Below are 27,972 nucleotides of genomic sequence, written 5' to 3'. Positions count from 1 at the left end.
AGACAACTTTTTATTAGTTTTTCTTCTTTTGGCCCCTCATCACTTTCGGCTTCATGCTTTTTTATTTTTTTATTTTTTATTACTATCATCAGAGTTCAATCCTGTAATCTTCCCTCAAAGCGAGTTATATAGAAACGCCATTTGAGCACAAGGTGCTTGACGGTTCCATATTACTTTCATTTTCCTCTTCATTTCTTATTACAATTGACTAAAAAATCACCCTTGCAATACATGAAATATATATAAAATAAATTTCACTTTTAGTTCTTAACTATTATAATATTATTATATTTAATTTTATTATTTTAATTTTATCATATATCTTTGAATTTTATTTGCTTGTTATGTCCAATTAGTTCTTTCTTTAAATTTTTGGTATTCAATCATTTAATAAATATAACTAACACATAATTTTATCATTCAATTAAAATAGTATACAAGAGAGTGAGAGATATTACACGTTGTGATAAGAGATTTGAATGATAAAACACATGTTAGGTATTTTTATTAAATGATAAAATGACAAATTTTTAAATGGATAACTCATTGCAACAAACAAATAGATAGAATGTGACAAAATTTAAAAATAAAAATATTGGTTGGAGGGAATTTAAATTCCATTCCCACTTAATTCCCACCTAATTTCAAAGGTCACTAAATTCCTTAGTTTGGTCGGAAGGAATTGCAATTCCCTCATTTTCATGGAATTAAAATCTCATGTCTCTCCCTGATATTTTAATTCCATGGATTTTATAAAGAAAAAAAAAAAAAAAAAAGAAGATAATCATGAGACAAAATTACCCCTCTTTTTTTAAAAAAAAAACTTAAAATTGATGCCCACAACAACAATAGACATTTTAGACTTTATACTACTTATTCTCTTTCAATTTCCATGTATACCAAACATTGGAATTGAAATTCTCAGTCATTCTATTCCTGTAAACCAAACAGTTGAATTTAAATTCCTACTTTATTCCCAGTAATTCATCTCCCATGGAATTGCAATTTCTTTCCCATGTAATTCCCTCCCTCCAACCAAACGCCCCGTAAATGTGTCAATATAATGCACAATAGTTAATAACTAAAAGTCAAACTTACTCTAAAAATATTATAAAATCATGTACTCGAAATAACTTTAAATAAATAAAAATATGTAAGTTTTAAATGAAAAAAAAAAAAGTCTAACAAACAAATTTATATAAAACATTTGATATTAAAAAAATATAAAGGTATATTACAAATTATTTTTAACTCTTAATAGGGCTCTTGGATACAACTGTTTTGAAATTTCAAAAATAATAAAAATAAAAGAAGCATGGTCATTAAATAAATATGGGCGTTATTAAATTTATTTTAATAATTTTTCAATAGAAAAATTATTTAAAAAGAAAAACATTCACCGGTCACCCCTTCATTTTTGCTAGAGACAAAGAGAGACTCTTCATCTCCAAGCGCGAGATGAAGACACCTTCTTTGTCTCCGGCGGAGACAAAGGTGGGGGAGTCTTGATCTGGGGTTTTTGTTTTTAATTAAAATTTTTTTATATTTAAAATTATTAAAATATTTTTTTTTATCTATTATCACCACGTCATCTATTATTCGGTGAATATGTCATTTTAAGTTTAATGGCATGAATTTGTATATTTTAGGGACACAATTACAATTTTTGGATTTATAGAGAACTTTTTTTCTCTGCTTTTCTTCTTTTGGCTCTTCATGTCATTCCCCATTCATCGCTTTCGGCTGTGCATATCATGCTGCATGCTTTATTTTTCCTGTTCATTCCTTATAATAATTATAATCCACTAGAAATTCATGCGTGAAATATATGGAATATATTATATAATCATATACTTAAAACAACTTTAAATTAGTTTGATTTTAAAGTACTCTTTTCAAATAGATTTTACAATAGTTTGATTTTAAATTAGTTAAAGTTTAATGTAATTCAATTCTGATATCAAAGGTTAAGGAAAAATAAACAACCAATCAAATAAATAAATATTTTGTGACGCTAGTCTAGAAAATTAAAGCCTCAATCCTATGCATTCAAGTGCCTTCTAAAGATGCATATATATATATATATATATATATATATATATATATATATATATATATATATATATATATATATATATATATATATGATGATGAACTTCGATCCCTTCCATTTAATCACGGTTTAGATTCGAGTTTTATATGTTTCAAGAAAAAAATGATGACACAGAGTTGATCTGAAAGAGAATCCTATTAAGAAGAGACTCGCCGTCTACTTAATCTCTTTGGCAGAATATATCGCATGTGCAACTCAGTGGGACCAAGGACCAAGTCTCACAAACGGTAGTGTACAGTGGGACCAACCTCAGTGAAGGGACTTCTTGTGCGCAATAAGCAAAGGTTTAGCCTTTGTGTTCAATTGAGTTACCATGATTTACATTTTCATATATGCTCTGTCGGGTCGATGTGCGAGAGGCCCTTAAGGTTGGGGATAGTATGTGGACAACGCAAGTTTCAACATCTCGTGTGGAATATTTTGGAATATTCCTTTTTGTGTGCTTTATTTGTTTGTACTTTTAGTGCTTTGATGGTTTGTACCTCGTTGGTTTATATGATAGTTTGCAGCTAGTGGGTTTATATATACCCAACTATTAGATATTGTAAGAAACTTTTAGCTAATTTGATATTTGAGATTTCATTCTCACTCAAACTTGAGCTAGTGGTTATTTTGGGTTGTTTAATCCAAACACTTCACTCCTTTACACACATCTAGAGTTGGTGGGAGCACATCAAAAGATTTGAGGCATTCAACTCAAAGATAACAAACTTTTCTTTTTATATTTGTGTAGTTATTAGGATGATCCGAACATCTTAATATCCCATTAGGTGTGATTATATTAACGAAAATGAATTATGTGACTAGAGATGAAGTAGTATAGGTTGGTTAGGATGATCAGAACATCTTAATTAATACCTCATTTGGTGTGAGTCACGTACAGTTATACTGTTTGACCACAAGGTCTTTAGCAGAGATGAAGTAGGTTAATTAATTAAGATGCAACTAAACGTATTTATAGTATTACACCCTATTCTCAAGGGTCATATCATTCATGTCCTACATATTTGATGAAAAAATTAAATCATGAGATGTGTATCAACTAATCCACAAATCCTAAATGCTTCTACACTACTGACTAGTGTCACAACAAAACAATTAAGCGTTTTTTGTTTGTACAAATGAAGGTAATTGATTAAACTTTCGATTTTTTTGGACGTATGAAAGATTCTATGTCGGTATGTCCTAACAAACCAAACAACTAATTAAGGTAGTTGGTACACGTTTTGAAGTCAGGCCAGATCTCCTTTGTTGTTAGGTAATAATTGAATGTATTTAGTAGTTTAAAATTTGGCAATAATCGAACTACGGATTAGTAGAAACACATTACATGTGTACCAAATAGTAGAGTGTGTACATGTTTGTTTAAAGAACTAATCTTGATTTATTAGGGTTTAGGATCATTAGGGCTCATTCTAGAATGGTTGATATGAGACAGGTGGGTTGGGGAAGAATGGTGGGTTAAGCTTAATGTTGATGAATGTTCTAATGGGAGTACAAGTAATGCACGAGGGAGAGTGATTGAGAATGCATCTAGAAGTTGGTTCGCGAGATTTACTTACTAATATTGATTTTTCGTTTCTATACAGTGGGTCTAAACTGATAGGCTCTAGCAACACATGAGTCATGACTGATTATTTTTTTTTATGGGTTTCAAGCAATAGGTGAACTAGAGTGGAGATTTGATCCCATAACCTCTTCTATGAAATTAATTCTGATATCAAATTGAAGCATGTGTTCTATCTTAACTAAAATTTTAAGTTAATTAGTTGGACTGTACATTTACGTTTATATATATATATATATATATATATATATATATATATATATATATATATATATATTCAATAAAATTTACTTATAATATTGGTTTGTGTTGAACGGTAGATGTTGGGACTAAAATGCACAATAAGTGTGAACATAATATAATTGGGGGTATAGTTAAATGGAATTGACTCATCTATACTTAACCAAAGGTCAAGGGTTTAATCCTTCATTTTGAATATAAAATAACCTTAAAGAAAATTAATCACCGTGTCACGTTTCAAATAACTTAGGCATGATCATGCAAGTTGTATCAAATTTCGAAATTCAACATAAATTGATAGGTATGAAGTAATTAAAGAGCAGAGCTAAGATTGGAGTCGAACTGATCCATCTTTTTGGGTAGGAAGTGGAATATGACCTTTCTCTTGAAGACTCTTCACCGTATCATATAGAGCTTGTTTTGTTGGTGTAAACTCTAATCCTAAGTCTTTCAATTTTTGGTTCGAGAATTTGTATGGTTTTGCCCTTGCTTTTGTCTCGTCTGAGCACCTACATCCATTCACACCCACAAACAAAATTAATAATATATACTAATAATAATTCTCCAATAATACAATATAAAGAATTAGAAAAAGAAAACCCCACAATCCAACTATAGGTGACAAGACATAATGTCACCATATCATGCCTTTTGTTGTAATGGGGCACTAGAAAAGATTTTGACTTTGTAGTAGGTAAGGATTTGGTGATAAAGGCAAAATTTCAAGTAATTTGAAAGGAAAAACTTACTTGGTAGGGATGGGATATTCGGGAAAGAATTTGGCCAAAATTTCGACGACTTCGCCACGGTGAAGAACATTCTCGGCGCAGATGTATCGGCCGAACGCTGACATGGTCTCGAATAAAAGAATGTGGGCTAGAGCAACATCCCTAACGTGCACATAGGCCTGAACTGAATTGGCATAAGTTTTAGCAGAGCCAGTGAGGTACTTGAGGATGTGAAGAATGCTAGCATTGACTGTGGTTTGTAGCAATGGCCCAAGCACCAAAACTGGATTTATCACCACTAAATCAACCCCTCTCTCCTTTGCTTCTTCCCATGCTTTTTTCTCTGCCACCATCTTCCCATAACAATACCAATTCTGCACCCATGTTCAAATTTCAATTTAGTGTCATAATACACATATATGAGTAACACTCCCGGGAAACCCCAGCCAATGCAAATTGATCAAGTTGTTGACTTGATAAACCACAAGGTTACAAGTTCGACTTCTAACGGGAGCGGTATATTGATCCCCTTAGTTTGAGCTGATCAGTTATGGATAATCTAGACTGGTTTACTTACGTGTAGTCCTTTAATTTGCCAACTACTAAAGTCACAAGGTAGGGTTTACCCATTGAACACTCTCAGGTAATGACTGCAGGGATATCGATCCCAGTTTCGTCAGACTAATCCTAAGTCTACATCACTCAGCCCTTAAAGCCAAGTCTTCATAGGTATGGTGCACCTTCCAATTCATGTTTCCAATGGAATTCAAACCCTCCACGCTATCGCCTTTCAGTCGTGACATCAAATCAGACAACGAACAACTAAGCTAAGTTCTGGGGACACACATTTCTTTTTTCAATCAATTAAAGCACATCACGTCACTTAGAGTAAAAAAATAAAATACATATAATATTACTTATGTGATAAATCAAAATTAATGTGATCAAATGTATTGTTTTCATACCTTAGTGTTCTTGCAAAACTCAAGATCACTCCAACAAGTTTCATCCACAATTTCATCAGGGCCTCTGTTGGGGTCCATGTAGACCGCACCAATGGAGGAAGTGAACACCACGCGGCGAACTCCGGCTTCCGCCGCCGCCGCTATCACGTTCTTGGTTCCGATCACCGCCGGCTCCACCATTTGTTCCTTCATATTTCATTTTACACTTTCATTTCTTCATATTTATTTTGCAAAAAGAAATTAATTACACGAATAATATACTCGTAATAATTACCATGCATTATTTTTCTGTACTCACGGATATAATAACTATAAAAGTTACTTATATAAATTTAATAATTTTTTTTAAATGAATTGCATTTTTTTTAGGACAATTTATCAGGTGGACCCACCATTAACACTAAAGTCACAAAAATTTGGTGATTATCTATCATCCTGTAGTCCTTTTCTTCCGGCAAAGACTCATATCCAGCCACTTGTCCACAATAAATAATTTAATAAATGAAAATCAATAATCTTGTGCTTATTCTGTACTAATCATCTAATAATTATTTATCAAATAAAATCAATTCATAGAATCATATAGCAATACGAAGAAAAGTTTTAACCAATCAGCTAACAGTATTTTAACCCACTTTTGTCTGAAAATATTTTAACTTTTTTTTTTCAAAAAAAAAAATTTACTTTTAATATATCCTGACCATCCAATGAAACTTATGCTTAAAAAATTGAGTAAAGCTAAGCCATCCAGTGGTAAGAAGAGACGTACAGGATCATCCGTTACAGGCGAAGCGGTGTGGAAAACTCCATCGCAGCCGTTGATGGCTTCGCCCATGCTCTTGTAATCAAGAAGGTCCGCCTTCCAAAGTGTTAACCTTTCATTTGCTCCTTCAAGCTTCTTTAGGTGACCATTCTTTTCATCATCTGATATCATAATTAACCATAATTACTTAGTAACTTCATACATATATAGGTTTAAATCCTAAATCTAAATGTTTTTCCCCTTACACTAAGGACTCAGAGAGAAAATAAATCACGAGATGTACTTTAATGACGCAATATCTATTTTTTGTTTCAAAATTGAGATCCTCTCTTATTAAGAATTTACATCTAAGTATTTGCGAGTCGCTACACCCACACTCAACATTTCAACGCGCGCGCGCACACACACACACACATATATATATATATATATATATATATATATATATATATATATATATATATATACAGGTTCAAACGAGAATAAGACTTCTCATACAGTCGGTGCAGATTGCACCATTAAATATGCATAGATGTACCAGTGTTCAGAAATGTATCACAATAAAATGTACAAATGCACCATAAAATACAATACACTCGAACACTTTTGAACACTTTAACTTGTGGTGTATTTATGCGTAGGGAAATCTGACTCCCTATATATATATATATATATATATATATATATATATATATATATATATCATAGGAAATGGGTTTGAGGGCGTGTATGTATAAACCTGGGTTTCTGACGGTTCCTCGGACGGTGTAGCCTTTCTGGAGGAGAAGTTTAACGAGCCAGGAAGCGATGAAGCCTCCGGCGCCGGTGACGCAGACGACTTGGCCGGAAATCGACGGCATGGTTTCTTTTCAGGTGGGTGTATGGATATGATGATGTTGTTGAAAGAGAAAGGAGATATATGGGCATGGTGCGCAGTATATATATTATATATAGTAAAGTCCCCTTAGCTTCCCTCACCAACTACGTTTGCAAACTCTATAAACTAATTCCCTTTTTAGAATTATTTAAAAATTTTAAAAATATAGTGTCAATATTTTACTCTTAATATAAGATCAAATAATGGTTTATATATATATGAAGAGTGATTGTGAAGAAGATATTTTACTATAATAATACTCCATATATATTGCATTTGAAGATATTTATCTTTACATATGTGGTAATTATATCAAATATATGATCTAAAATAAATGAGTGATTCAGAAGTTAAAGCCAATAGTGAGAGCACAATGAGAATATAATGCAATTTACTTTTTACTCTTTATTATAAGTTTTCTTCTCTTAAATTTCATCACTAACGTGACTTATAATCATAAAATTATTGAGGGTATAAATCAATTACTAACTCATCAACTTTAAATGAATAATTAAAATATTCAATCAAATAGTGTCATGTCAAGAGTGAGATATATTTTAATTTAGAAGTAAATAGAATTATTATTAAATTATAAGGTAATAATAGATTTATTTCTTGAGTTATATATAGGTGTTATTACTTTTATGCTTTAAATTCCAATAGAACAGCCGCAATTGTAGATCATAATAAAGATTGTGTAAAAGTTTACTATTATTTTTTGAATAATGCCACACAACCCTTCAAAATTTTCACATCTAATCTTTTCTTAGATGACATTTTGTAACTAAACAACGTAACTAACTTTCTTTTTTACTAATGGTGAGGTTACACTATGGGGAAATATTAAGGGAAAGATTTGGGGAGAAAATAGCATTTCTTTATTTTTCAATAATCTTAATTAGCAAGAGTTAGTAATAAAATTTTACCTAATATTTATCTTCTTACATCCAAATCACGCTCCAATTCTATATCTTTTTTTTTTTTTTTTGAAGAGAACCAATTCTATATCTAACCGAATTGGGAGATTTCAGAGCTTGGGGAAGAAAAAACCTTCAATTGTAGGTATAAGAAAAAAAAAAAGAATAACTGTTGCGCAACGAGTTTCAACATAAAAAGATGATTATAATTTGAAATTCCTATTTTACCCGTCTATTATTAAATTATTTTTAAGTTTTCCGTTAGCTATAGACAGAATATTAATGCTAGGGACTAAATTCGCCACTTTGCTCATAACTGAGGGACTAAACTCGAAAACGGCCATAACTTAAGAACTGATCAGAACTTGGTTATAACTCAAGGACTGAAGATGCAATTTTTCCAATATTATATACAAACTTTAATAATGCTAAAATCTAAGTTAAATAAATTAAAATTATATTACAAATTTAAATTTACAAACACGAGATAGTTTTGTACAAAAAGTACAATTTATTTAATTAGAAGGGAGATTAATTGTTAATATTGGGATTAGAAAATCACCCGACCAAATCTGAAAATGTTAATAATAAATGACTAAATGTGGCAAAGATTTAAAAATCGTGGGACTAAAATTGAAAATTTTAATAGTCGGAGACCAAATGTTGTTGAGAATAATAAAGTAGCTAATTCATTAAATCATAACATAATAGTCGGAGACCAAATGTCGGAATGATTTAAAAATTGTGGGATCAAATCTAAAAATTTTAATAATCAAGGACTAAATTTGACAAAAATATAATAATCATGGAACTAAATCTAAAAATTTTAATAATCAAAATAAAAAATATGAAAATAATTTCATACTCGTGAAACCAAAAGTGAAAATAACTCGGCTAAAAATTATGTTGGCCATTTTGGGGGATTTGCGGATCTGCGCATTCTGGAGAATACCTTCTCTCACCAAGATGGAAACGACAAATAGAATACATAGGAGTTGGTGAGCACTCATAGTGAAGGCGGTGCTGATTCCGAAGACGGCCCTTGGGAATTTTTGCGGACGACACGGACAGCAGCGAGGCCAAAAAGAAAAGAAAAAAACAGACAACCCACTTATAGTAGCATCCACAATAAAAGTGAATTGGGGATTATTTTTACATTAAATCTTTCAAGCCAAAGTTAATAACTGATGTGGGAAAGAGTTATTTGAAAAATAATTGGCCTACAAATGGTTGGGATCATATTAAAAAAAAAAAAAAAGGACACATGATGTGTGTGTTCGCGCACAGATAATGGCTACACGAGCGCGTGCACGGCTAAGATAATGTGCTACGAAGAGAAAAAAGTGCAAAGGAAGTCGTTTTAGAACTAGAGAAATAAGGTTATGTATAGCCCGGTCGGGTTGATAATCCCGAACCCATGCGGTTGGTTCCGATCACAAGGTGAGGTGGAAGGTATATGTTGATAAGTCACTTGCTCAATCTTTGCATTGAGGTCGAGTCGGTCTAGCATAAGGTCGGCCAAAGTCGGGTCTGATTCCTCATGATTACTTTATTTGATACCGAGTAGGTATGTGGTACGTATAGGTAGGTATACACAGGGAATATTCGCTATCAAATACCACTAAGAATTTCCCCAACAATCCACCACAAATTTTGAGTGGAAAAAAAAAAAAAAAAAAAAAAAACTGGCTGAGTTGTTCACTAGAAATGGTACTTTTAGATCTTCAAAAAAAAAAAAAAAAAAAAATAATAATAATAATAATAATAATAATAATAATGGTCCTTTTAGGGGGCGTTTCATTTAGGTTATATAATATAACCAATGGAATGTAACATTTCAAAGCTTACATTCCTGTGTTTGGTTCATATTATATTAGAGAATATAACATTCTCAAGGAATGAAACATTCCCTCCGCATAGGATTTTCAAGAGAATTGAATGTGATTCCCTTCCCTTTCTTAGGGTATGTAAGATAACATTGGATATTTATAAATTTTGCCATTTTAATTCTAATTATTTTAAAATATAATTTTATGTTAGCTAATTATATGTAGTTGGGATTGGATTTGCTTTATTTGTGCCTAAAATGTGATACATTGTGATTAAGAACTAACTTTGAGCCATTTTTGTGTTTTGTAGAAAAATAGGGTCAAATCAAGGATAAATTGGATAAAATAAAGCACAAATGGGAAGGAAGCAAAAGTCAGCTATTGTGAGCTAAGTTAGGCCCGTAACAAGACTCTTAACACTCAAAATAATAAAGGTTATTCCTACTATTACGAGCGTCATTACGCTCATAACAAAGCTTCATAGTGGAGAGCATTAGAAAGCCAATTCTACTACTACGAAGGCCATTAAGCACGTAATAGGCTTCATAATGAAAATCATCATAAACCCGCTTATGCTAATACGAAAGGCATTACACTCATAATAGGTCGCATAACAGAAAGCATCAAAATCTCATTTCTGCCATTACGATATATGTTACGCTTGTAACAGGTCTCATAATGCAGGCGTAGCTATAAAAGAGAGAAATTAGATTTATATGAGTATTTTTTTTTTTATTACTTTTCTTAAATTTTTCCTTAGACTACTTTTTTCCTTTTTAGTTTTCAATTCAAGCACCCTTAGATTCAAATACTTGTCAATTTACATTTCAAACTACCAATCAATAAATAGATTTACTTTCAATTGCATTATTGGATCAGACATTGAAGATTTCAATTTCAAATAGATAAGTTTCTCTTTCTTTTACATTTCTTGCAATTTACTTTGTTCTTTGATTACTTTGCTTTGATATATTGTGCTTTTCTTATTGAGTTCATTGATATTTTCTCTTTAATTATGTTTGAGTAGATCCTTTAAGAGGGTAATAGGGATGGAGACTAGGGTTTTGGGAATGTGATTTTGAATTAGTTGAGTAGGGGAGATGAAACTTGATTTGGATGGTGTTGATCAACATGATTGAGTCTTGATTGGGAAGTGATAACTTAATCTAGGCTCAAGGGGTTGATCAACCATGTTTCACCTTTGAGAAAAGAGAAGTATGTGATGCCTCTGACACCATGTTTGATGAAATGCCCCTTAGTCAATAATAGGGATAAGAATGTCCTTAAATGCTCTAAGAGTGTGGAATAATCTTGAGAAAGGCTTCCTCGTGGCTAATTGATAAGTGTCAAAGATGCTATGTTTTATAGAGTAATTTAGAAGCTAATTGTACTATAATTAGAGTCCTTTAATCATAATTCATGCTTAGAATAGATTAATTTGATAAAAGTTAGGATTGGGGACTAATTTCATTGCCTTTGTAGAAAAATAGCAAAACATTGTCAATTTCAGGATATTCCGGCCACAGTTTGGTAGAATGATCATATCTTGAGCTAGGAGTGTCCAAATGAAGTGATTCAAGTGGCTATGGTTCGGCAACTTCAAGGGCTACAACTTTGGTGAAGAAAAAAATTTTCAGAAAGTTCCACAAAATTCACAACGAGCGTTTCGAAGTGCGTGGACGAGTCACTTAAATGAAATTTCAGATTTTAAGCTTATTTAAAGGCTTGTAAGGGGATCACTTAGGGAACACTTTTTTAGCCCTTTTCCTACACTTCAATTTCAGCTTCCTTAGGTTAGATTTAGATTAGGGTTTTACATTTCTTCATTTCTTAGATTAGATTTCCATTTTCCCCTCTACAATTCATTGCTCAACATTGTTATTTGGATTACAACACTTTGGATTGAAGACTTGGGTAACATTTCTTCTTCTTGTTCTTAATTTCTTATTTGATTTATGTTGTGATTCTATACATGATGATGAATTTCTAGATTTTTAGGATTTGGATTGTGATTGTATTCTTATGCTTTGAATGTATGATTGATGAGATTTGATGTATGAGTTGTCCTTGAATGCCTTTGTTGTAGAGGAGTTCATATTGATCTCTCTCCATTGTAGGATCTCAATGGTTAGACGAGTTTGAGAGTGAGGAAATTGACAAAAGAGATTGCATTTCCCTTAGTCTTACCTTTTGCAATCTCCGCCCTCGTTCCCGATAGGGTTAGGTCCGGGATGAGACGGTAGACCACCCGCCAAGTGTTTGATAGAATGCCTCACCCGATGTAGGGAATGAGAGAGACTAGGTGCTACGCGTCCTAGTGTTGGTGCCTTAGGTCTCCCTTAGGATAGTCAATTCCATGCACCACCTCTCATCTACCTAAGACCAATGAATGCATGACACAACTTCAATTCCATCCAAATCTCCGTTTTACATGTGTGTTTGTTTCTTTCATTTTCTTTCCTTCTTTGTTTGATTGCCAATGTTTGCATACACCCATTTCTACATGTTCTACCTTGCACGTAGTCTATCCTATTGATACCTTGTGACACCTAATTGTCTTGCACTTCGTTTGCTCCGATTTACTATCCTTGAGTTCGACACTCGGGGGTTTCACAACCTTCGTTTACACTCTTTCACACACCATAATTCCATCCCGCTCAAATACACAATATCACTAATGTGACATCTTTCATCTAATTAATTAAATCTTTCCCTTATTTCATGTTCGATTACGATTCTTAATCCTAGTTTAAGTTCATATTCCCCTCCATCTTTCTCTTATTTGTTATCTCATTTCTTTCCTAGTTGTTTTTACTATTGCTCTCTCCAAACCTTTACTTGGGCTAGATTTCCTTTAGAAGGGTTATTACCTTGTGCTTGGGAAGCAATCCGCTCAACTCTTATCACCAGTTATTGAGTACGATATCCGATGTGAAGATACCCTCTCACACAATCATCTCACCCAAAAATTCTACTTCATCATCACCCCATTCAAACTAAACTGTCTTACAGACAAATGTCTGATTCGTATGTGTCTTCTTTTCCCATCATAGGCATTGTTTTTTGCAACACAAATGGCAATTTATAAATCACAATGCATAGGTATAGAAGATGTTGGATACCCCCATAGAGATGCGCCAACTAATAGATTTCTCAATCACTCAGCCTCTTGTCCTACTAGGTCCAGAGTTATGAATTATGTCTTCATAGTTGACCAAGCTATACACGATTGTCTAGTTGATTTCTATGACATAATAGCTCTGCATATAGTGAAAACATATCCACTAGTTGAGTTTACTTTACTGCTGTCATTGACCTAATTTGCATCACAATAGCCTTTTAGTACGAAGGAAAACCTAACATAACATAAACATCAGTCCGAAGTACCCTTAAAGTATCGTATCAATCGTTTAAGTGCATTCCAATGGCCTCCACTTAGGTTCTGAGTTTAACAACTAAGCTTGTTCACTGCAAAAGTTATATTAGGTCTAGTATAATTCATCAAGAACATAAAACTTTCAATAATTTTGACATATTTTTCTTGAAATACACGACTTTTGATTCCTTTAAAATTTTACACTAGAATCATAAGGTGTGTTAGCTAGTGTCACATGATAAAAGTTGAATTTTTTTCAAAAGTTTTTCTACATAGTGCCCTTGTAACAAGGTATATCTATTTGATCTTTTAGTGATTTTTACACCAAAGATAACATTGTCTCCACCAGATCTTCCATGTCAAAATTAGCAAATAATAGCCTTTTGTTTCACTAATAGCATTGAGATTTGCACTAAATATCACCATATACATATTATCACGTACGCAGACTCAAAAGCTTTGTAATATAGACAATCATCTAATTGGTTAACAGAGTAACCTAAACCCAATAAGGTCTTGTAAAAAATTTTATATCACTATTTAGGTGTTTGTTTTAAGCCATATGACCTTTTGAGCTAGAAAACAATAATCACATTGAATTCTGGATTTAAATACTCGGGGTGGACCCGAATCACTAAATTCGGATAAGAACGTAGTATAGATGATAAATAAATGAATGAAACGACGTCGTAAAGGCCGTGAGACCGTAAATTGTATTAAATGTCGTAGAATTGGCTATTACAATAGTATTTCAGGACAAAGTGTGTAAGTAGAATAGATCGTATCTTAATGAGAGAAGGTGGGGGATAATGGAATTAATTAAACCGGGGGTCCGGATTAATTAACCCAAATAAATGAATAAATGTAACGTACTATATGATTAAAACAATAATAGGACTACAAATATAATCACGGAGACTGATATTGTATTAACTGAACGTATAATGCTATTACAGAGGTGTAGACCATGTAATAATAAGACAATTGTTTAGGACACAAGAGATAGAACATGATTTGTAATGCCAAGACAACGCAATATTTATACAAGACATGAGCCAACAAACTCCCCTAAAGTCATGGTAGGCCACAAGACTAAGTCGAGGCCCCCCTAGTGGGCCCGTGAGGCTAGGTCAAGGCCCATCATTCTGGGCCTCGAGCGCTCGGGCTATGCACTCCTAGACCCGGATCCCTATTATTAGGCCATATATTTCCAATATATCCATCACTGACTAATCCGACTTCATTGTTAATAAGAACAACATCGAAACAAGACTACATTTAAAAAGAAAAAGGTTACACAATACAAGCAAATACGCTTCTTCTATTGTATGGGGTGAAGAAGAACAAGTTTTACACACTCAGTGTATTTTTGCCACTTCATTTTTCTACTCTAATCACCCTCTCATCAATGATTTGGGTAGGCTTTCTCTGGTCTTAGTCCCCGCAAATTAGTGTATTCTCGCTCAAGCAACAGCCGTAGGGGTTTCGCCCGGGTTGACGGTTTCCAATGGCTCTACAGGAGCTTCAGTCTCTTCCTTGTGTGGAGGAGTGTTTTCATCGTTACCTGGCTGCTCGCCTTGCGTAGCTGTGTTGTCGTTCGCTTCATCTGCAACCCAGAAGTCGTCGGGCTTAGGAGATTTTGCAGTCACGCCGCCACTGCCTCCTTGTACTTTGCGTCTAGACCTGAAAGATAATGGCTCGTTTACTCGAGTACTGAAACCAAACTTCAAAAGGTTGTGAGTTAAAACCAACCTTTTTGTTGCTGAAATGGCGGGCTTTTGTTTTCTTGAAGAGTCGCCTTTTCTTTTCTTCCTCCCATCCCTGCTCAAATTTACCATTCAAATACTAAAATCGATGAGTAATAGGTGTTAAGAATTGAGAGTCCCACATTGAAAAAATAAGGTCATGGGTTAGACTAGATAATTGATTGGATTGGATTCAGTCTTTTAGTGTGATTTAGCCCATGCGTATTATACCCCAATTGAGTGACCTTAACCCAAAGACCCAAGAACGTTGTCAAGAAGAACACACACGTGCGCATTATTAAGAAGATCGCATCAAGATTTGAATACGGAACTTACATAGCTGATGAAACCGGAGGATCTGCTTCATGATCCTGTAAATTGCATCCAATGAAATTGCGTTACAGATGTATACATACAAACTAATAAAAACGAAAACCAAGTTTATAAGGCGGGACAAATAGACAACGAGAATAGTATAACCCACTTCGTTGGAAGGAATCTCTGTACTCATTTCCCATCGTTCCTTAGCAAGATTCAACTTTTCTATATCACCATCAGCATAAACAACCTACAGAAGTAACAACACGAAGCAGTAAACAAGAGTATCCTTTAGAACACACACACAAACACACAAAAACATGTATAGAATACATCCCGAAAGAAGATCATTCATTCGAAGTTAAGGAGATAAATGAACACAAATATGAGCATATCGGGCAACTTAAGAACTGAATTACCTTGTGCCGTTTCTTCACAGGGTCAAAAGAAGAAACCTCACCCTCGTAAAACCTGCCAGAAAAGAAACCAACATAACATGTAGCAAAGTTTGTGTTTTGACTTCTATGTTCAAGATACTTTAAATGCCTCAACTTAGGATTAGGCAATTATTAGTACTTTTTCAATACATTAAACAGAACAAATTAAAAGCTGAAGTATATGAATCATAACACAACCAACACATATTTATCATAGGATTGGAGTACTTTCCATGACATACATCAAAGGGCTGCCATTACTGGTTGGCAAATTATTGTGGCCCAGGGTCCACCTTGCAAGATGGACCCAGGTCCAAAAATACACAATTTACATACTGAATGTTCACAATTTACATACTGAATGTTCACAATTTTACATACTAAATGTTCACAATTTACATATTGAATGTTCACAATTTGAATTGTGAACATTCAGCATGTAAATTGTGTATTTTTTACTCGAGTCCACCTTTTCATGGTATAACTATTGTTACTGGTTCCCGTGGGCCTAAAAGTCAAGTTCTTATAATTGTATATGAAGTCAACAAACACAAGGTAACGGCAATTGAGGAGAACATCTGCCTATGTTTTTCAATTAACGGAACAGATTTACTATGGTCAGTAGGAAACGACATTTATTTATCATTCTAAAGCACTTACTCTTGGTCCATTGGCCACCAAACTCTAATTTTCGCACCAACCAATTCTTCACCATGGCTGGCCTTGATTTCAGCAATCTTCTCGGTATCCTGAATGAAATTTTAAAAACCACATATTTGTTTAGGCTTGTGAGCCTACTGTGTCAAATAGTGATAGTTAACATTAGCAAATACAATAAAGTACAATGTCTCAAAGCTGAACTATTGTGAAGTTCCTTAAACACATACGTTGATCAGATTATGCTCATTTAGATTATCAAAGAAATGCAATTTCTAGAGGTACTTTCGTGGGTCTTTAATTTCTCAGTGACTAAATCGTGGGACAAAGCTTTGGATGTAGCATTTTGCACAAGTATCTATAAGTACCTTGATGGCATGATAGACGTAGATTTATATATACTCAACTAACCGAACAGATAGTAGCAGGATACCTCTCTGTTGCCAGCATTTTCCTTGTTAGCTTTGGCAGTTTTCTTTGAGAGATTTTCATTTTGGTGAAGTGATGACTTATCTGCACTAAGAATTTCATCTTCCGTTTTAATGACAACGTTTGAACCAGGAGATTTCTCAGCGTTATACTGGACAGATGGCTCATTCTTCCCAGAGCCCTTCCTACGTTTTGCCTTGGTAGTGCCCACCTCAGATCCTTTTTCCAAAGACTGATCGGACTGATTCTTCTTTGGACGCCCTCTTTTTCGAGTGCTCCCATCCTTATTGCCTTTTGATGAACTAGAAACCGGATGTTCTGGTGAAAGCATAGCAGTTGCAGTCTGCTTTTCATCTTCTGGTAGCAAAGGCGACTCCTTTGAAGCTGCATCGTGTTTTTTCATGGGCTTCCTACCCCTTTTCTTTGGAAGCCCACTCGTATTCGATCCCGGTTGCCTATCTTCTAAACTATGATGTTCAGGACCAGTATCTTTTAGATGCTCTATCTGACCACAATGTTGTGATGTCTTCGATGAGTTTTCAGATTCCTGGTTTTTGTTACTAATATCTATCGAAGTTGGTGTGTCTTCCCGTTGCAATACTGGAGGAACTTGAGCGTTGGACGCTACTTCCACAGGGCATGCAGCAAGAGGTCCATTCTCATTTTCCGTCTGATCAATTCAGGAAATATATATTACTCATTATATTGCCATTAGTAAACAAGCAACGGATTACCAATTAAACAATATATCAATTGTTATGCCTTGGACCGGGGTCCATATTGCATATGTGTCTGCAGTTGACATATTCTGTACCTGCAGTTAATTGTTTATGTGCCTGTAAATAAATTGAAGGCACGTAACATGTTAACTACAGACACATAAACTGTTAACTATAGACACATAAATTGTTAACTACAGGTACAGAATATGTCAACTGCAAACACATAATATGAAGGTTATTTTGTAACAGGGTCCACAATGCAAGGTAGAGCCTGGTCCATGGTAAAGGTATGATTGGTAAGAAATACATAGCCATAAACTCAACATACCTTGTCTTCTCCCTCGGGCACTTCTTGGCATATTGAGGAAAGTATCCCGGCATAACCAAGAATGTCCAAGTTCTTCGATTTTACTGCTTCGATTACATAAGGTCTGATTATGGAAGAACACTTTTCCAAGACATTCTGTCCCAACTGCCACGAAACAGGTGAAACAGTCTGGAGAGAGAAGAAGAAGAAGAAGAAGAAGAAGAAGAAGAAGAAGAAGAAGACAAGGTTAAGATAAGATTTAAAGAAATCGAAAACAAGAATGGTCGAAGAAAGGGATAGATAAAAGCATCATTGCCTGATTTTCATTCTTGATGCTATCAACAAGGGGCATTAACAGCTCGCCCGAAACTTCATCACTTTCTTTGATGATCCAAATTATGATCTCTTCCATGTTTGTGAATACATCATTGGCATGAGAGGAGCTTGAGCCAAAATTTACAACCAATTTTATGGATACATCAAGGAGAACAAAATGCAGAAAAATAAAATATGTATAATAAGAATATAAATGTCTTAAAAGGTTGTCAGTTCAACTATTACGGTAAAAAGGAACACATTGAAGGTTGGTTACCTGATGATTCTGAGGAATAGTTTAATTATGTCAACAACTAATGTGTCACATTCAAGGTCCAAAAGCATCACACATGCCCTGACCTTTGAAACATTGTCAAGAATTTGCGCAGCCTTCGAATAGCAGTGACTCTTGACATTTTCTAACTTCTCAAATGTTCCTACGATGTGCTGAAAAATTTCCTGAAACAAAATTCAAGTCTAAACTAAAAACGCTTGTATATGCTAGAATGCTATTGAAACTTAAATAAATAAAAATAGGAGGGGCGTAAAGGATAACAGAAGGAGAAATACACAAAATCCCACTGGGATACCTTCATTACAGCATCATCGTAAGGTTGACGTGGTGCAGTTATTCTCATTATTTCACTGAGACACAATACAACTGAAACTTTTACAGCTTCATCAGAATGTACCAAAAGCTCTGAACCAATTAGCGCTTTCATTATTGGATGAAGGGCATTCCTCATGGTCTCTGAAGGGGCTTGCCCTACCCTGACTAGTAGGGATTCGACTTTCTAGAAACGAAATGGGCCAAAGAGAAGTCAAATTGGAGCAATCGTACATTAACGATGTGTAGATAGTGATGCATTGAGCAATACAAATAAAACCAAGTTCAAGAACGGGTACATCATCAGACATACTCACTTATATTGATGCTAAAAAGAATACCTTCAAAACAAGACCAAAAAACAAAAAAGACCTCAACTTTGAGCTAAAAACAAACCTCCTAAGATTAGTTATTACCCTAAAAAAACATTCAAGACTCTGTTTAAATGCAATTTAAGGCAAACACCAAGCCAAACAGAAAGCAATCAAATTCAAGCTTTTTGTGTTTCAAACACATCTATGCCAAAACGACAGATAACAAGCAAGAGAACACAAAGAAAAATGTTGGTCCTTTCTATATAAGACACACAAGCAAAAAAGAAACAATAAATTAGGGATGTGGGTACAATCTGTGCACAAATTAAGAAAAAGAACCTCAAATTTCACCTACTCAAAACATCACCGCTAATAACTGAATCCAAGCAAAACTGAGTAACTGAATTGAAGCACAAATCAAACATAAAAATCGAATCTTGGCATGTAGAATACTAGAAAATTGAACCCTTACATCGAGGAAGCTGAGAAGCTCATCATTAGAAGAAGGGGGAGTGAAAAGCCTAACCCCATAATCTATGACCTCCTCCTCAAGGTCTTTCTCCGAAGGAGGGGTAGCAGAAGAAGAAGCCACCACCATTTCTCAAGAATCAGCCCTCAATCAAAAATTCAGAGTCAAGAACTCAAAGCCCCCAATTTCATGATAAACCCTAAAAATCATCCGAAACACCAAATCCAGCAAATTCAAGGAATATACATATACAATAAATAATAAATATTAAAAAAAGTATATCGGATTCTACCTGATTTATGAATTACTGCAGAATCCCGGGTTTGGAATCCGTGAAGCTGTTTCTTTTGGAATTTTTCTGCCCTTTTTGGGAGTCTGATCAATTGAATGCCATGCAAGCTTTAGGCCAAAGGCGGTTTCAGCTCTGGTGTGTTACTATGTACTGTGTGAGATGTGAACTGTTAACCAATGTAGTTTTTGGGGTGTCGTGGAACGATTTGACATTGTTGTCCCCGAAGATTTTGAAGACTTTCAAAGGAAAAAATGTTGCCGAAATGTCTAATTTGGTAAAGAATGTACTAGGTAGTACGTACCAGGTTTCTGAGAATACTCCGTACTATTATTATTGCCGGGATCGAATTGTGATTGCTGCGGGCTGCGCCTTCCAGAAGTGTATTTTATCTCCGCCTTCCAGAACTAAAAACCGACGCCGCCGTTGTCCGCCATCCGCGACTCCAAGTCGCATCCTCAACAGCGTCACACTGCGTTCTTCATGTCGTTGTCCATGTATGCTCGTAGTTGCCCTCGTCAACGACGATCGGAGTCAAAATCACCGGCGACAAATTCCAGGCAGTAGGTATTACCATGCAAAATTTCGACAATAAATCATGTATAGAAAATTCATATACATAAACTTAATATTAATTTTTCGAAATAATTTTGTATCTAAAGCAATACAACAAATTAGGCAGAGATTTTGAGGGCTCTGATACCAAATGTTAGATAATAAATTTAGACTAACATGAACTGTAGTAAACGAGTAACCTGCCTCGTTGCAGCGGAAGCTTTAGGATCGCCCGAATATCCCCAGCCATAGTTGTTGGTATTGTCTCTGGGATGGTAAACCTGCAGAATGGACATTAGTGTTTTGTCTACCACTTCTCTCCCGAATACGTGATGGTGCGTGTCCTGAACTCGGGAGCTGTGGGAGGACTATTTTGCTTAGAAGCCTACATGCCATCAACATAGGCACATATTCAGTTAAAGCTTAACTGAATATCCTGAGTTGCATAACAGATTAAGTCACTAATTGACTCAATCTCCTACTTGCACCACAACCACCCAATAATACAATATATTATAATATATTGTATTTAGGGAAAATACTTACATTCTCCCACTTGGTGCAAGTACTAGCACAACCTTCATTAAAGAACAAAATACAAGAACCATAGTAATACGTCATCTACTAATCAAGTGAGTAGTATCTACTATGATCACATGCATTTAAATTCTCTAACTTAGGTTCTTTATGAACAACCCCTACGTTTATTCTTAGTCCCTTAATGGATGTTTCTCAAAATATATTATGTGCACAACTGAAGGAAGAAACCATCCAAATTCACTGTATGATCTCCAAAATCTTAAAAGCATGCCTTAAGTAGAGATCTCTTAATGTTAGCATAATGCTAACTATATTCTATGACTTGTTTATAAGTTAACATAAACACTACCTCTAACGGCTAAGAGCTTGGAGTTGACACGTCTGTCACTCCCACTCATTAAGATAGCCCAAAAGATAGTCAAGTCATAGAAACATTCCAATGACATAAACCATAAGGTCTAAGTCAACAATTTGGAATCTTAAACATACATCAATTTCCCAAATAATCTCAAGGTCCACCTCGAAATTAATTGAACATTACGAGTCTTATTATGTCTTCCAAAATTGTTTTGAGCCTTACAAACCAAAAATGGCCCAGGATCAATTTTGAAGAAACTAAAGACTATGTTAATTGCTACTAAAGAATTTATTAATTGGCAGTGCACCACAAGTTAAATGTTTTCATTCTAATAAATTCATTAATATTGTTACAACATTTTCATAAATATGTTGTACAACCAAACGTTCAATGAAATGAACTTATGAATTATAAGAACAAAAGACTAAATTAATACTTGTGAAAACTTTTGGACTTATTGCTAGACGCACAATCCAATTTGGAATGTATGAAAACAATTAAATCCATCAACTTTAATGGAGTATTTTAACGATCTTTTTCTAAATGATCACTCCCACTGATTAAGATATTCTTTAGCCAAATTAATGACATAACACTCATAATTGATTTGGCCAACTAAATAATGAAGATATAATTCCCCACCATTAGTTGGGCATACTAAATAATCAATATTTGGCCATTTATAGTCCAACTAAATGAATGATTAATGAGGACATGATTCTCCACCATAGTTGGACATACTAAAATAATAAAATACGCCTTCCAAAACCAAGTTGGAATTCGGCTCAGAAGATATATTTTATTATTGAAATCCATAAGAGGTATATCATACCACGCAACTTACTATAGTTAGTCCAAATAACCAAGTAAGCTTTGTGAAAAATAATTAAATAAAGGGTGTATCTAAATTTTGGGAAGTGACTAAATACATGTTTTGCCAATGCAAACCATGAAACATAGAATTATAATTGAACTAAATTTATAAATTCTAAGAAATTGGGATAAAGTTATTATCTAATGGTTTGATGAATTTATTGACATAAAACTTGCCTGTGGGCTAAAGTTTTAATTCTATTAAATTCAATTAAACACTTATGATAGTATTTTTATCTCAATTACTAAATAGTCAGAAGAATCTAGTGACATAAAACTTGCATGTGGGCTAAAGTTCTACTCAATTAGATCCAACTGAAATTTTATGATGAAACAAGTAGCAAATGAGTTGAAGAATCAAGTGACATAAAACTTGCCTGTGGGCTAAAGTTTCAATTCAATTAGATTCATTACAACCATACAATTATCAAATGGATTGAAGAATCAAGTGACATAAAACTTGCCTGTGGGCTGAAGTTTTAATTCAATTAGATTCATTACAACCATTATGACAAAAAACTTAAGAGATCATGTTCCTTATCTTAATCCCTGTGGGCAAATTAAGATATATGACCTAAAGTTTACATCATAAAATTAAACTTCATGAGAGGTGAATCTTTATTCCTATCATCACTGATAAAACTGCTAAACTACATCCCGATACATAATTGCCTGTGGGCTAAATTATGATCATAGTTCAGTATTTCATCCTAATTAATCATACAAATATAACGAAATTGCCTGTGGGCTAAATTCCATCATATTACATACAATTAATCACAATTGATATGTCTCAAACTTTATGTGACCCTAACATCTCAATATATAATTTTAACTGATTAAGGATGCTGTGGCTACTCCCCAACTAATTAAAATTATAAGATCACTAGACATTTATCAAATTTTATGTGACCCAACAACTCAATATATAATTTTAACTAATTAAGGATGTTGTGGCTACTCCCCAACTAATTAAAATTATAGGACCACTAGGCATTTATCATTGCCATCTTTATGTGATTTGAACTTTAGACAATTTTTAGTAAATTAAAGATGTTGTGGCTACTCTTTAATTAATCTAGAAATTGTAATCACTTGGCAAAGGGGAAGTTAAAGCCTAACAAACGAATTAAACCAACACATGATAGCCAATTATTAGGTATACTCCCAGGAAAGTTGGTCGAGACGAAGCTCGGTTAAATACCAACTCCTTAGACAGAGTAGCGTCGCAAGGGACTAGTAGCAACAAGGCTTTTAAGCCAGGGCCATAGAACTAGTATTCCTCCCCAAGAAACTTCCCTAAGTCATGTGTTCTCATGTTTGAAGTAAAATCGTTTGGGAGATCTATTCAATTGTAGATTCACTTATGGATAAGGCTTTAAATTGATGAACTAAATTAGCGGACTAAACGTTCTTAAATTCAGGCACTACCGCAGCTAAAGTTTATGCATAGGTCCAACTTAATAAGGAACTAATATAATTCCATCCTAAAGTATGCATTTCTAAAGGCATAGTAAAATTGCATAATTTAAAAAAAAAACATAATATTATGCGGTGGACAAGTATGCATAAAATCGAACATTAAACCCATATATTCTAAATAAATTGCATAAATGAAAACAATTTTAATATGAGCAATAACCTCAAGTATACAATTAATATCCAAAACAAGTATGACTTCTAACCAAAAGAAATCCAAAATTTGAATAATAATATAATAGATATATACTTTGAAAGGTTAAAAACTAGCCCACGTGAAAATGTTTTAATTGCATAAAATCAAATTTGTGAGAAGCAGGCTGAATTCACAAATATCAAGCCATAGTATATGTTTATTCGTAAATAAAAAACTCACAAATCCTAATGCATAATTAAACTTAATGTTATGCACTTAATGTGATTAAAGGCATAAAACAATCTAAAAGTATGAAAAAACATCAAATGTGTATTCAATTTTCCACACTTAACTAAATGTGGGCAATAACATCTAAAGTCATAATTCAAATACTAAATAAATTATGGGATAGATGTATAATAATGCCTAGAAAAGATGTTTTTCCAAAATTCTGAATTGATTAAAAAATCACTCTCCAAAACTCAATTAATAATATTATTAATGGCATAAAATTGCAAATAAACCAAAAGGGCAATAAATAGCCATTAACAATATTATTATGTTAATTTGGAGACTAAATATGAAAAACAATAGTTAAAACTGTTAAACTTTAAAACATTTTTGGATATAGCTTTAAAATGTAATAAAACTTAAGTCCGAAAATAAATGTCACATAAATCAATTTGGAAACAATTCATGTCTTAATACCATAAAAAATAATGTTATCATGAATTAAAATATTAATAGTAATAAGGAGCATTATAATCACTATGAACATTTTAATAATGACAAACATGGTAATACATATCTTAATGTTTCCATATTCTTAAGGATAAAATGTGACTAGTTCAAAATGGTTAACAGCTATAACAGTAGTTACCAATAATAAGAAACTGTAATTAATGATTTGCGTACCTTAATGATGCAAACTGCACCTATCGATAGCACTAACAGCAATAGTGAAGAAAGCCTCCAAAAATCTCCCATCTTCACGGAGAGTTTAGTTGAATCGCTCAATGGTACGTAACAGTTTATTGGTAACACTTAATTACCATTATTAATAATAATGGAAAAATGAAGTGACATGAGTAATCTTACCAATGTACCAAATATAGTAGATTACCATGAATGAGTAATTGTTATGAAAGATAACAAATGAGATTAGCCCCTAAATTTAATAACATTAATTAATAATGTAAATTAATAATAATTACAATAAATGTAAAACTGTAATTAAGGGATGCTAAATACTAATCTCAATTTACCACATAATAATTAATCAAGACTGTAATGAGTCGGAGACTAAAATTAAGGTATAACCAAATTACCTATAATGTAAAGGCAACATAACTATGTACATTGCTTACCATTAAGAAAACAGAATATTATGGTTAAGGCCCTGAAAACTATTAATAGATTAAAAACATAATTAACTTAAATAATAGTTATAATTCTTAATGGCCAAAACAATAATTATAAGTCTTAATGACTTCAAATGGTAATTGTAATCCTTAGATACTTAATGACTCAAAATCAGACAATGATAATAATTATAGCACAAAATTGTTTAAGTCAGGCCCATAAACCTTAATGTCCCAAGTTAATTATAACATGAATGATAAATGCTCTAATATGGAAATAGATCCAAACATTATATTATCACCAACGATAAATACCGTTAACAAAATACAATAGTTAGTAATAATTGAAACTAAATAAACATGTTATAATCAAAATAAAAAGAATGTGCTACAATTATTATTAAAATATCAATCAAATAATAGTAGGATCCATACTGACCAAGATAGGTCCTAAATAGCTTGTTCAAAATAGGTTTTAAAGTCCCAAGTGAAAATTAGGACTAAAATATGCTCAAAATTAAACGAGAAACCAACAAACTAACTTAATAGGCTATATTGTCCAAAATTAGCCTATGGATCCAATTTTGAATGATATTTAATATAAAATCTATGAGTTAATAATGTGCTATATCCAACTTTAATAAATGCTTTTCTAAATGTACAATTATAATAAAATAATTTTTTTAAAAAAAAATATACAAAGCATGTTTGGATTTTGCAAATTAATATATTATTAACTCATAAATACTAAATAAATTGCAATAATTCAAGCAATTTTAATATGCACATCAATATTAAATTAAAATTCAAGTAGCAAATTTAATACTTAATATTTATTCAAAATTGAATAATAATTTAATTGTGAATATAATGCCAAAATTAAGAGAAAACTATAGGGCATTAATATAACTCTCAATATTAAATTAAAATTCAAATAGCAAATCAGAAATTAATATTTGCTCAAAAATGAATAATAATTTAATTGTGACAAGAATTACTGTAATTGAACTAATAGCGGCAATAATTCAATCACAAATAATGTCACAATTAACCTGATCTCAATTTGAAATTTTTAATGCCAAAATTAAAGAAAAAACTAAAGGGCATTATTATTTCAAACCAAGCAATTACCATTTAATTTACCATTTACCAAAAATAATTTACAATATTAATTAAGATAAATATTAATATGGCAATATTAAATCCTAATATAATTACCATTTACCAAAATTAATATGTAATTATTAAATATAAGGCAAATATTAAATATGGTAAATAAAAGGATAATTGCATGTAAATAGGAGACTAGCGTACCTTCATCCTCTTCTAAAGAACAGCCGGAAAACCAGCGATGAAGAAGCGATCTCCATCCACGGAAGGCGTCGTCTGAAGGAGGAAACCGTCGCCGACCTTAATAACAGCGCGCAGATGGAGCAGCGGCAGCACGGAGCCAGCGTCATCTGAAGCAAGGACGTCGCCGGAAAACCCAGCCTCCTCTGCCGTATCTTCTCTGCGCCGCCATCTGTCTTCCGCGCCACCCAGCCTCCTCTGCCGTGTCTTCCGCGCCACCTAAAACAGCCCGTTTCCGCCGTCTCACCTCGCAGCAGCCCTGGTCTACCAACGCCGCCACATCCCAACGGCCAATGCCTGGCGTCTTCCACGCATGCTTGAGGAGCAGCGACAATACGTCGCCGGAAAGTGGAGCGGAAATCGGACGTCGCCGGAAGAAAGCCTCCGTGGACTCTCATCATCGCAGCCCAAAGCTTGAGGAGCAGCAAAAACCGACGCCGCCGTTGTCCGCCATCCGCGACTCCAAGTCGCATCCTCAACAGCGTCACACTGCGTTCTTCATGTCGTTGTCCATGTATGCTCGTAGTTGCCCTCGTCAACGACGATCGGAGTCAAAATCACCGGCGACAAATTCCAGGCAGTAGGTATTACCATGCAAAATTTCGAAAATAAATCATGTATAGAAAATTCATATACATAAACTTAATATTAATTTTTCGAAATAATTTTGTATCTAAAGCAATACAACAAATTAGGCAGAGATTTTGAGGGCTCTGATACCAAATGTTAGATAATAAATTTAGACTAACATGAACTGTAGTAAACGAGTAACCTGCCTCGTTGCAGCGGAAGCTTTAGGATCGCCCGAATATCCCCAGCCATAGTTGTTGGTATTGTCTCTGGGATGGTAAACCTGCAGAATGGACATTAGTGTTTTGTCTACCACTTCTCTCCCGAATACGTGATGGTGCGTGTCCTGAACTCGGGAGCTGTGGGAGGACTATTTTGCTTAGAAGCCTACATGCTATCAACATAGGCACATATTCAGTTAAAGCTTAACTGAATATCCTGAGTTGCATAACAGATTAAGTCACTAATTGACTCAATCTCCTACTTGCACCACAACCACCCAATAATACAATATATTATAATATATTGTATTTAGGGAAAATACTTACAGAATTACCATGATTTACATCTTCCCAAATGTTTTGTCGGGTCGGAGTGTGAGGGGCCTTAGATTGGGACTCAACCTTCTGGAAGAACTAATCCAATCTAATAATCTATCAATTTGATGTGCATCTAAATCATAATTAATTCTAAAGGATATTAGTGTAATTTTGACCAGCAACCAATTAAATAAAAATATTATATTTATGCTAGATATTGTCCCATG

At 33.7% G+C, this 27,972-nt stretch overlaps 2 protein-coding genes and 1 long non-coding RNA gene across 4 annotated transcripts; 1 reads left to right on the top strand and 2 right to left on the bottom strand.

The window, feature by feature from the left end:
• Positions 1-4,150: 4,150 nt before the first annotated feature.
• On the bottom strand, positions 4,151-7,332 carry LOC109162983 (cinnamoyl-CoA reductase 1-like). Of its 2 annotated transcripts, none has more exons than XM_019311692.1 (5): positions 7,113-7,332; positions 6,383-6,519; positions 5,614-5,799; positions 4,670-5,022; positions 4,151-4,429 (listed from the first exon to the last, which is right to left on the bottom strand). In XM_019311692.1, exons 1-5 carry the CDS (start codon positions 7,234-7,236, stop codon positions 4,246-4,248), a joined length of 984 nt encoding a protein of 327 aa, XP_019167237.1. In that variant the 5' UTR covers positions 7,237-7,332; the 3' UTR covers positions 4,151-4,245. The 2 variants fall into 2 exon arrangements, with proteins under 2 accessions (XP_019167237.1, XP_019167236.1); XM_019311691.1 differs by having other exon boundaries at positions 6,383-6,537; positions 7,116-7,316.
• Positions 6,428-7,470, top strand: LOC109162984. Its single transcript, XR_002051182.1, has 2 exons — positions 6,428-6,517; positions 7,148-7,470. It is a non-coding gene; the product is annotated as an uncharacterized LOC109162984 (long non-coding RNA).
• A 7,178-nt stretch (positions 7,471-14,648) lies between these two features.
• LOC109163184 lies at positions 14,649-20,315 on the bottom strand. The gene is made up of 13 exons (XM_019311944.1): positions 19,988-20,315; positions 19,699-19,894; positions 18,896-19,099; positions 18,583-18,764; positions 18,307-18,433; positions 18,012-18,179; positions 16,966-17,631; positions 16,536-16,624; positions 15,858-15,909; positions 15,605-15,688; positions 15,457-15,491; positions 15,128-15,196; positions 14,649-15,058 (listed from the first exon to the last, which is right to left on the bottom strand). The coding sequence occupies exons 2-13, from the start codon at positions 19,822-19,824 to the stop codon at positions 14,839-14,841; spliced, it is 2,022 nt and encodes a 673-aa protein (XP_019167489.1). The 5' UTR covers positions 19,825-19,894; positions 19,988-20,315; the 3' UTR covers positions 14,649-14,838.
• Positions 20,316-27,972: the final 7,657 nt, after the last annotated feature.

Source organism: Ipomoea nil, unplaced genomic scaffold (genome assembly GCF_001879475.1).
Source record: "Ipomoea nil cultivar Tokyo-kokei standard unplaced genomic scaffold, Asagao_1.1 scaffold2975, whole genome shotgun sequence".
Taxonomy (NCBI): Eukaryota; Viridiplantae; Streptophyta; class Magnoliopsida; order Solanales; family Convolvulaceae; genus Ipomoea; species Ipomoea nil.
Note: the sequence above shows the minus strand (reverse complement) of the source record. Positions and strands in the feature narration are given on the sequence as shown.

Bases quoted from the DNA above. Each gene is read 5' to 3' on its own strand.
- LOC109162983 (XM_019311691.1), bottom strand. From the start codon at position 7,236: ATGCCGTCGATTTCCGGCCAAGTCGTCTGCGTCACCGGCGCCGGAGGC. The intron at 6,538-7,115 runs GTTTATACATAC...TTATGATATCAG, and splicing joins AGGAACCGTCAGAAACCCAG to ATGATGAAAAGAATGGTCAC. The intron at 4,430-4,669 runs GTAAGTTTTTCC...GAATGGATGTAG, and splicing joins GAATATCCCATCCCTACCAA to GTGCTCAGACGAGACAAAAG.
- LOC109163184 (XM_019311944.1), bottom strand. From the start codon at position 19,824: ATGGTGGTGGCTTCTTCTTCTGCTACCCCTCCTTCGGAGAAAGACCTT. The intron at 15,689-15,857 runs GTAATTCAGTTC...TTACTTCTGTAG, and splicing joins CTGTGAAGAAACGGCACAAG to GTTGTTTATGCTGATGGTGA. The intron at 15,059-15,127 runs GTTGGTTTTAAC...ATTATCTTTCAG, and splicing joins GCCATTTCAGCAACAAAAAG to GTCTAGACGCAAAGTACAAG.